Raw genomic sequence first — 10,541 nt, forward strand, 5'->3', positions numbered from 1 at the left:
GCTTCTAGTTTTCTAGTTCAATTTTTTTATTTTTTTATGACTAGGACTAAAAAATACTACCCAGGGCATCGAACCAGCCCAAGATGCCAGCATCTGTAAGCACATACGCTCTGAATTCTTCTAGAGTGATGTATCCAGGCTTTGAAGGATTCTTGATTGCATTGAAGGTCTTGTCTACCATCTCATGGATCGCATCCTGGGAAATTGACTCCATAACAGGAAACGTGCTCGAGAAATAGGACGGATTAGCATATGACCCTGCTGGTGTGGCTGATGAGGTAGACGCGAATGACTGATAGGGGGCTCCAAGTGGTGGCCTGTGGCTGGGATCATGGTTGCTTGGTAAGTATGTGGCCGATGACAATGGTGAGGATGATGTAGATGGTTGTGATAATCCAAATCCAAGAGCAGGCGAAGGAACTAGTGAAGGTGTTCTTTGAGATGATTGTGAGTGAGGGGTAGAAGATGACGGGCGGTTTTGAGGATGATCCCAAGCAAAATTCGTATTCGAGATATTAGGCGGAACCGCATGTGACGAGGGGGCCATTGGAGGCAAAGGCTGATCTTTTCGTGGCTGACTAGAGCTGCTTTCAGCAGACGAACCCTCCTGAATATCCAATCGAGGAGGTAGGGAAGAGTTGCTGGACGCATGGACATCACCGGTATCCTGCGACGATGTTGATCGCGACATATTGTTTGAGTACAACTGCTGCGTAGGCGAGGACACAGCACCGCTAATAAGCCAACCACTGTTGTCGACACCAGAATCCTCTCCTTCGCTGGAATCCCCTGGGAGTTCTTGGCTCGCCATTTGGGGTGACAGTAAGGTCTCTGACTCATTCCCATGGCTCTTCTCTGTATCACCATCTGTGGCTACTGATGTTCCAGCTTCATCATCATCCGAGTCTTCGCCTTGGTTGATGTACGTATCAGGGCTAATGAATCCATAGGATCCTGATGAAAGTGTGCTCTCCATAATCGCAGGGTTTTGGTTGGAGATCTCTCTCACTTCTTCATATTCCTGGTTTGATGTCGTTACCATCTCCTCGGGGGTAAATACACTGTGCCGGGCGGTTCCATGCGAAGTACCATCGATAGAGGAGATGTTGGGTATAGCAGAGCTGCTCTCTCCATTTGGAATCAACGAGTGTGACCGGTCTGCTGGCAGAGAGACCTGCTCTTGGACTTCCCTGACTTCTTCTGTTGCTGAGGTATTAATGATGATGGTGTTATTGTTACTACTATTGTTGTTGTTGTCATTACTAGTTGCGCTGCTACCGTTCATTTGGTTAGTTCCGGTGGTATTGTTCCCATTGTTCCCATTGTTGCTCCGGGCACCAATTTCTCGTGGAATAGGAGCAGTGAATGTGGAGGAAATAGGGATTCCGGGCTGGTATTCAAAGTTGCTAATGATATCATTTTCCATGGTTTTCACTACGTCCCGAATCAACTCCATGGATAAGTAAAAATATGCTTTGAACATTTCATGCAGTTCCTCCCGCGAGATGTAGCCATCACCATCCAGGTCATATCCTTGGAAAGCATCTATAAAATAGGACACGTCGAGATGTCAACGATGTGAGTGAGAAGACTGAAAATATAACAGAAAAGTAAGTATAAATATATATATATAAACTTACAATCGATCTTTTCATCAACATTGCCCTTGCAAAGCACGCTCAGTCCACAAGCCATCTCCTTGAAATTAATCACTCCGTCATTATCTTGGTCAAAAAAATGGAAAATACGGTCCGTGATAAGATTCTTTTCCAGTCCTAATGGACCTAATGCTTGCTCAAAAGTGAGACGCGTGATTCCTCCACCTTCTTGATCCAGAGTTGATAATGAGAGATATTGGTTGTACATGGCGTCCAACTCTACATTGTCAACTAGTAGTAGTAGTAGTAGTAGTAGTAGTAGTAGTAGTAGTAGTAGTAGTAGTAGTAGTAGTAATAATAATAATAGTAATAATAGAAAAACTCGTCAGATTCTTCTGAATATAGCAAAGCTCGATCCAATAGACTCGAATACTGAATACGTATTCTATTTTTGCTTTTTTGCTTTTTTGCTTTTTTCCTTACAATGTGTTGTTTCGAGTAGTTGCTGTAAAAGATGATCTGGGGTAGTGACATTTCCTTGTGGAATGCCAGGATAGAACGGTGGCAATTTCTTTGTCCGACTGTTGGCAAGAGGTGGGATTGGTATCCTGATCTTCATGAAAACATGGGATCTGATATGTACTTCCGCAGCCTCACATCCTTCACATAGATCATAATCCTGACAGTTGGCACATTTATAACGTAGCCCGCGGATTGGAACTGTACGACAGCTATTGCAGGTAATGCCGCCTTATGGACAAGAATAAAAATAAAATAAAATAAAATAAAATAGAACACAATCATTACAAATTTGTCTTTTTTTTTTTCTTTTTTTTTTTTTTTTTTTTTTTTTTTTCTAATGATAAAGCCATAAATGCGATTCGGGCATACTTACGATGAATATGGCCTTCTATTGCGAACAGCATAAAGCAAATAAACAAATAAAAAAAAAAAAACAAACAAAAAAAAGAAGCCGCGAGCTTATTAGAACTATGCTTGATGTAGAGAGCATGTTTGACAACTCTCAAATTAATAATAATAAAAAAAAAATTAAAAGAAATAAAAAAATCATTGTTATTACCTTTGCTTGCCTGATCTTCCGCTATAGCGTACAGGAGGTTCATCAATTGTAATCCATCATGTTTACTGTCTCCAAAGTCATCCATTCTCAATCGTTCATACCCATCCTCATCCACCAGTACACTATATTCATGGTCTGTTGTCTCTTCTGTTTCAGTGTCATGACTGAATGCTCGCTCTCGTAGACCGTGAGGTTCCTCATCAGAACTTGTTCCTTCACCATGGTCATCTCTCCTTGAACTTTGCTGCTGTTGCTGCTGCTGTTGTTGTTGCTGATGTCTGTGGCTATTGGACCGACGTGTAGCATTACTTCTACGAAGACTATGAGCTGCTCCTGAATCCCTATTGCGATTAGACGATCCCTGTCGATGACCACCTGCTCTTCTATTACTACTACTACTACTACTATTACTATTGCCACCACTGCCTCTTGAATTATTAGAGTTTCTTCGTTGAGCAGCGGGCCAAACCCAATAGGATACGTAGAGAAGCGCGCCTCCTGTTATAAACCCGAGGAGTAAGAATGGAATAGGACTGGGTCTGCTCGACGTTGACATTGTTATTTACAGATTCATTGTTTCTGAAGAAAGAGGGAGGGGGATGCAATGCAGAGGGGCAGTGGTAGTTGAACTCTTTCTTTGACAAATAACTTCAAAAGTCACGTCTATCCTAACAGTAGATCACATGCATACATTGACTTCTATTAAGCATAATGGCATTCTTTTTTTAATAATATTTTGCATCCAGAATATAAAAGAAAAAAAAAAAGTCGCTACTATCAGAGTTACTCAATGTTACAGATCGTTGCAAGTTATTTAGTAGACTATAGGATACATTGTTATCTTGTCTTCACCTAAACAGTGAAAAAAATAAAATAAAATAAAAGAAAGAAAAAAAAACAGTTGTCCTGGGTTATTAAACCACGTCTTGTTTATCTTGATGTTATTACAAAACGTTCATCTTTTTTTTTTTTTTTTTTTTTTTTTTTTTTTCCTTTTTACAAAACTCGCTCAGAGAGAAGATTAGACACATTATTTAAAATCATTAAAGACCAAAAAAAAAAAAAAAAAGGGTTACTTTTTTCTTTTTGTTCTTTTAAGAGTATATCTCTAAAATATCGTATAATCATTGCGAGTAAGGGAGGGGGATTCCAATTATAATATATCATATCAATCCTAATATGTTACGCGTTGACATGAAGATAGAATCCGACTCTTTTTTTTTATTTAAATACCTTTTTTTTTTCTTTTTGGGGGAATCGTTTTTTCAAGGTTTTTTTGAAAAAAAGAATGAAAGAAGTGAGCAAGCTTTCAAGTTTTTCTTTTGTGCTAAATTAATCTAATATGTTTCAAGCCACCATCACAACAGGAGGAAGGGAACACACACTTTGAAGGAAAGTTGATCGCGAATCTTTTTGTAGATACTTTCAAAAAAAAAAAAATAAAAAAAAAAAAATAACCACGACGACACACCTTAGCAAACCACCATGGACTTCTCGCAATTCAACGATGCTGAACGCAACCATCTCCAGCGTGTCATGGAGCAGAAGCAGGTAGCGGAATAGCTTCATTTTATTTTATTATCATTTATTTTATTTATTTTGGTTTGATTTCGACATCTGCAGTTTGGCAAAAAAAAAAAAAAAAAAAAAGTCTTTACAACCTAGAGGCAACTTTCCTTTCTACCGACTTGTTTTTATATATTCACAAGCATCAACCATCAATCATTAGTCAGCTCTTTTTTATTTAATTATTTTTTTTTATTTTTATTTTTATTTTTATTTTTATTTTATTTTTTCTTACTATATCCATATACTTATATATATTCGTATCAATCATCAATCATCATAGATGAAAGACTTCTTGAAGCTCTACAGTGGACTGGTCGAACGTTGCTTTAATGACTGTGTCAATGACTTTACCTCCAAGACTCTCACTTCAAAAGAGGTAAAAGCAAAATATTTATATAAATATATAAAAACGCCCTTCTTTTCATCAGTAAAAAAAAAGATGCCATTGCCCAAACTGAATAAATATTAACTTTATAACTATTGTGACTTCCCTTTTTAAATAGGAGGGTTGCATACAAAAGTGTGCTGACAAGTTCTTGAAGCACTCGGAGCGTGTTGGTCAGAGGTTTGCAGAGGCTAACGCTGAGATGATGGGTGGAGCCAAGTAGAAGAAATATTCTTTTTTTTTTTTTTTTTTTTCTTTTCTTTTCTTTTCTTTTCTTTATCTCTCTTCTTTGATAGCAAGCTCATGCTCTTAAAGCAGGAATGTAATAAAACCATACAACCTTTTCCCTTTAGTCTATGGATGATTGCATTTTTCATCTGTTCATTAGATACAAAACAATACCATTCAGATTGTCCTCAAGCATTGGAAGCATCTTTTTATACATGACTTGCCATCATCAACATGACCCTCCCAACGTATTTTATTACTCCACACCGCTTTCTCATCCCCCTTCTGTACACTCATCCTTCTGATCTTCATCATACCATCTCTATCGTATGTTTTTGGCAACAGATTGATGGGGAGCATTGACTTTCCTCAGGTACTCTGATCCTGCTGTAGCCCCAATCGTATTCGAGCCTGCAGCATACATACTCGTTGTATTCTTCCTGGAAGACGACGATCCTCCATAATATGATCCGGAATCATTGCTTCCTCCTCCACTTCCTCCGCCCGCTACTGTCAATCGTCTTGAGGTCGCAGATGAGATGGTATGCGAAGGTGATCCCGCAGGAGTTGCATAGAGACTGGTGTACTGTGATCCATATTTACTACTCTCTTGAGTCAATGATGTGTTGTTACTCTGTTGGCTGTACCCTCCTGTCGATATACCTGCGCTGACATAGGCACGTCCTGAACGAATCGACCCAGAAGATGTGTTGGCTGCATTATCAGGCTCTGTTTTCACCTTGAGTGGGCGGGAAGAATGCAAAGTAGATGACAACGATTGACCTCCAGAGAAACTTTTTTAAAAGAAAAGAAAGAAAAGAAAAAAAAAAAATTATAGTGTCAGTATGAATAATCATCTTTGATTCTTCTGGCTATATTTCATCCGAGTATTTTTTTTAAAAAAAAAAAAAGAAAAAAAAAAAAAAAAAAAAAAAAAAACACGACATAAAAATTCAACAAGGTCAAATGAATTTACATGGAACTACGACGGCGAGCGCTTAAAGAGCCGTTGCTGCTTGTACTGCTGTTCAGTGGATTCTCTGAAGAGCTTAAGGGTGGACTGAAGGGTGAGCGCACTGGCGCACGAATTTCCGAGATCCATTCGTGCTGTAGACCCTCTTGAGGCTTCATCCGTTTTTCTGGGTCCCAGATCAAGCATCGGGAAATAAAGTCTAAGAACAGAGGATCATTACACTTCAGAACCTGTGCCAAAGTCTTTGATCCTGGTCTACGCTTCTTTCCTTTAGAATTGACTACAAGTTTAGGGCTTCCCAATGCATCTATCATGGATGAAATTTTTTTTTTTAAAAAAAAAAAAAAAAAAAAAAAAAAAAAATAGAGTATTAGTATCAATTCAAAACGCAGAATGATAGTTTTGGCTTTTCAAACTAAGGTACGTTAGTTGAAGGCAACAAAGGTGAACAAAAACATACCAAAGAACACCTTCTTGCGTGTACTCCTCTCGATGAGATAACGATCTGGGACACCTTGGATCTCCATAATACATGAAAGTTGCTCCTGCTCGTTTTCACCTGGGAAAAGAGGGTATCCGGTATAGAGCTCCGCTAAAATACATCCAAGGGACCACATGTCGATCGCCATGTTATATGACATGCCCAAAATGACCTCGGGCGAACGATAGAACCGAGATTGAATATAGGTATACACCTTTTCATTTTCCAAACAGCTGCTTCCAAAATCAATCACCTTGATGCTGGATTTGGTAGGATGCTTCAACAGAACGTTCTGTGTTTCATAAAAATCGAAGAAGAAAAAAAAAAAAAAAAAAAAAGTTAGGGTTGAGTGGAAATGAAAACAAGAAAAACACTGTAAATGACTCGGATGTAATCCATGTAATGCCAGGCTAATGAGTAAATCTAAAAGTTACCTCTGGCTTGAGATCACAGTGAACAACGTTGTGCTTGTTTAACAGATCAAGAGATTGTAAGAGTTGGGTGCAAAACCGCTTGATAAGTCCCAAACTGAAGCCCTGGAACGAATTGCTTTTGATAAACTCGTACAAGTTGATCGAGAGCAGCTCTGTCGCAATGCAAAGATGGTTTCGGAAATAGAAGTGATCTGTCATACGGATCAAGTTATGCTTAGCCTCAGGATCCCATTTGTTGAGGTTATCCAGGATCTTGACTTCCACTACAGCCTGGCAATGGAATCGCTTCTTATTCCTGATGATCTTAATCGCAACGTATTCCCCAGTTTTATGATCATAGCATTTAGCCACCTGTCCGAACGAGCCTTTGCCGAGCATATCCAGGACTTCATATCGGTACATAAGGTGGTCATGATTGACAATTAAATAATCACCTCGGTCATCATCATAGCCTATAAGGAGATAACATAAGAATCATGATTAGCAACAACAACAACAACAAAAAAAAAAAAAAAAAAAAAGTAGCAATATCAAGCAATAAAAGCTGTAAACAAATGAGCCAATTACCAAAGTTACTGTGACTGGCCTCCATGCTTGCAGGCTTTTTATTTCTGCAATTTTGACCCACATAGTACACTTGTTGATGCTCGCCAATTTCTGCACGCTCGTACATGCTCAGATAAGGCGCATAGAGCTTCAGAGCAGCATACGGTGTCAGCGGTGGGAACGGGCTGACATTGGATGTCGGAGTCCTAGAAGCCTTTTGCTCTGCCGACGTAGGTGCATTTTGTCCATATAATTGTGAATGAGGACTAATGGGGCTGGAGATGTTGCTAGACGATGAAGGCTTTGCCAGTGATTGTTGGCTGCTGGAAGGTGAAGAACGTGCTGTAGGTAACTTGAGCTCGCCTGTCAAACTCTTCTTTGGTTCTGCCTGTCCCAACAAATGGCTCGATGTTAAGGGACTTCTAGCTGAGATGGGTCCGGAAGACGACTTTGAGTAAGATCCATTTCTAGATGAGGTTGAAGTGTCGCCTGATGCTGCAATATTGCTAGTCGAAATGGTAAGAGGATCAATAATTGCAGAGCGGCGACGATTCAGTCCACTTAACAGGCCACTTGAGAAGCTTCTAGCCGTCTTTGGTTTGCCATCTGGTCCGAGAAAGGGAAGGGTAACAGCCGAAGAAGCGGTCTTTGTTAATCCAAGGGATGAAGGTGGGGTTCCTCCACGGATAGTCTTGATATCTTGAATGGAGCTCTCCGCAGCCAGTACTCTGGATGCAGATTTGTTTGTAGCATCTCTAGGTGTAACAGAGCCTCTACGAGACATTCCTGAAGGGCTCGGGATCATGGAGCCAGCAGCACGCGAGGAAATCCTGGATGAAGTCTCTCTTGTCCTTGAAGAAGTTGACATGTACATCGGAGGGAGAATTGTCGGCGCAGGTTTCGCTTTAGGAGGGTCCATTGCCGACAATGTCTATTTTGTTTGAAAAGGGATTTTATTAAGAATACATGGCTCCATTTTGCAAATTGATTTTCTTTTCTTTTTTTTTTTAAAAAAAAAAAAAAAAAAAAAAAAAAAAAAAAATTACCTTTCCTCGCTTTCGTGTCGCACTAGATGTTTGAGAGTTACTGCTGCTGGAAAAAATAGATGTTCTTGTCTTGCTGGTAGGCACTGCAATACCTGTATCCTTCTTGTTTGTACTGGCCCCTGTATCCTTTGATTTGTTTGAACTAATGCTTTCATTGCTACTACCTGTGTTGGTGTTGGCTCCAGAAGTACGGGTCGAGCCATTAGGAACATCAAAGATAATGCTCCTGCGATGTGAGTTGCTGAGACCGTTAGCATTGGGTAGCCTAGATGTTGATGTGGGTGCTGGCTGCTCCACAGATCCTAATGGAACTTTGGGTGCAACCTCTTTAATATCCAATGAGCCGAGATGCTTTGTGATACTGGCAACAGGCACTGGAATAGTATCGGCTGTCTGTGGCAGTGGCGTACCCGCTTTGCTGCTGTGAGCGGATGAAGCTGGGGAACGATGCTGGTCTGAACGCTGCGTTGGCGCTGTACTATCTTCGGACATGGTAACTGACTTGCGAAGGATGGATTGCAATTCTGTGGAGTACTGTTGAGGTACTTGAGGTTGTTGAGGGGCGGCTGGCGCGATCTGTACTCCAGCTGCAGCGCTGCCAGCGGGCGTACGCGATCTAGAACGTGGCGGAGGCGTGGGGCGACCTTTATACTCTGCTGTTGGGGTCGATGGAATCCCACTCCTGGATTTTGTTCTCAGCTGTGGGATGCTACTTGGAAGATGAGGCGAGGCAGCTCTTGAGGGCACTCTGGCAGTTTGCTTTGACTCCTCATGGTTACTATTAGTGCTGTTGTTGCTTTCATTAGTTGTGCTGTTATTGCCAATTTGAAATGCTGAATAGAAGCTTTCTCTTTTGTGCCTTGCCCTCGCCTGGTGGTCTCGTTGTTGTAAGTGTAGCAAAAACTGTTCCTGCTCCCTCCAAGAATCTCGTCTATTCAATGTCTGGTCCATGCCGGATCCGTTTAGATCAGATGCCTGAGGCTGAGACTCTGCAAAGGATGGCGTTGGCGGGACAGCATCCTGTGCAGCTCCTGGGCTTTGTTCCAACAAGCTTGTGTTACCATTTTGTGTGGACCGTGTTGAGAGAGCGCTGTAGGACTCTGAACGCCTATAATGGGTCCGCGGATGAGGTACGTCTCCAGTAAGAGATTTCCGGGAAGGAGTCAGAGTGCCTTGGGTCGGATGCTGCTTCGAGGAAATGTCGTAGTTTGAGGATCCCTGCTCTGGTAACCTTGGTGAGAGCTCCAAGGGGTGAGTAACAGGAGGTTGAGTAAGAGGTATAGGTCCTGACGAATAGGATTTACTCCGATGATGAGCATAGGTCGCTGGTGAAGATGGGGCTTGTGTTGACTGCCGCTGATATTGAGAGTGTTGTCCTGAACTGCTCCTACCGGAGCTCAAAGGACTTGTCAAGGCGGTCATAGGCGATCCTTCAGAGTTTGAGACCGAAGAGGGCGTCATCGGAGGATTGGGAGACATAGGCATGTCCGAGCTATAAAGTATATGCAATAGACGGGGTTAATACAAATAGACTTTTTTTTTTTTTTTTTTTTTTTTTTTTTGTTTGTTTGGTTATACTAAAAAGATAACCTTCAAGAGAAAGAGAGAAGGGAATATATATATATAATATATATATAATAAAGGAATAGCAAGGCCCCATTCATCTAAACTACGTGTTGACACCCACGAAAAATGTTCCAGACCAAGACATACCCTGAACTCGGACCACGTTTATGTGGTGAAGGTGAACCTTGATGTTGTTGTATGGGCATCCTATACTGCACCCCATCCATAGCACCGTTTGACTGTACAGGTTGTTGTTGCAAGAATTGCTGCTGGTAATACTGTTGTCGAAATGCGTCCTCCTGCTGGAACTGCAGCTGTTGTTCGTACTGGAATTGACTCTGGTGATGTTCCGATTCGTGAAAGCTCTGCCTTGAAGACGATGATAGTTTTCGAGGGCTTTGTTCTGGCTGTGACAACTGCCTCTGGTGCTGATCTGGCTGCTGAGGCTGAATCCAGGAATAGGGCACCTGTGGAATGATATTTCCAGCAGATTGGCGAGATGTCTTTGCTGGCAATGACTTTCGATGGCTATCCTTGGGATCAGCAGGGTATTCTACGTAGAGAGTGAAGCGCGTGAGTCGTTGTAGCAAGAGTAAATAATATATGATATATTAAATATTAAAAATATAATTGA

The 10,541-nt window shown here is 41.2% G+C and overlaps 3 protein-coding genes across 3 annotated transcripts; 1 reads left to right on the plus strand and 2 right to left on the minus strand.

The window, feature by feature from the left end:
• Window positions 1-46: 46 nt before the first annotated feature.
• On the minus strand, window positions 47-2,764 carry BCR41DRAFT_369458 (hypothetical protein; the record flags this gene model as incomplete). The annotated part of the gene is made up of 5 exons (XM_022026461.1): window positions 47-1,545; window positions 1,641-1,889; window positions 2,082-2,348; window positions 2,494-2,508; window positions 2,680-2,764. 5 exons carry the CDS (start codon window positions 2,762-2,764, stop codon window positions 47-49), a joined length of 2,115 nt encoding a protein of 704 aa, XP_021882745.1.
• A 1,333-nt stretch (window positions 2,765-4,097) lies between these two features.
• On the plus strand, window positions 4,098-4,863 carry BCR41DRAFT_334645 (chaperone). Its single transcript, XM_022021944.1, has 3 exons — window positions 4,098-4,230; window positions 4,529-4,624; window positions 4,752-4,863. Exons 1-3 carry the CDS (start codon window positions 4,165-4,167, stop codon window positions 4,854-4,856), a joined length of 267 nt encoding a protein of 88 aa, XP_021882746.1. The 5' UTR covers window positions 4,098-4,164; the 3' UTR covers window positions 4,857-4,863.
• Window positions 4,864-5,833: 970 nt separating this feature from the next.
• BCR41DRAFT_377312 (kinase-like domain-containing protein) lies at window positions 5,834-7,422 on the minus strand (the record flags this gene model as incomplete). Its single annotated transcript, XM_022027095.1, has 4 exons — window positions 5,834-6,141; window positions 6,295-6,607; window positions 6,750-7,201; window positions 7,317-7,422. 4 exons carry the CDS (start codon window positions 7,420-7,422, stop codon window positions 5,834-5,836), a joined length of 1,179 nt encoding a protein of 392 aa, XP_021882747.1.
• Window positions 7,423-10,541: the final 3,119 nt, after the last annotated feature.

Source organism: Lobosporangium transversale (genome assembly GCF_002105155.1).
Source record: "Lobosporangium transversale strain NRRL 3116 chromosome Unknown BCR41scaffold_12, whole genome shotgun sequence".
Lineage (NCBI taxonomy): Eukaryota > Fungi > Mortierellomycota > Mortierellomycetes > Mortierellales > Mortierellaceae > Lobosporangium > Lobosporangium transversale.

Excerpts from the sequence above, each read along its gene's own strand:
- BCR41DRAFT_334645 (XM_022021944.1), top strand. The coding sequence starts at position 4,165 with ATGGACTTCTCGCAATTCAACGATGCTGAACGCAACCATCTCCAGCGT. Across the intron at positions 4,231-4,528 it reads GTGTCATGGAGCAGAAGCAG|ATGAAAGACTTCTTGAAGCT; the intron begins GTAGCGGAATAG and ends CAATCATCATAG. Across the intron at positions 4,625-4,751 it reads AGACTCTCACTTCAAAAGAG|GAGGGTTGCATACAAAAGTG; the intron begins GTAAAAGCAAAA and ends CTTTTTAAATAG.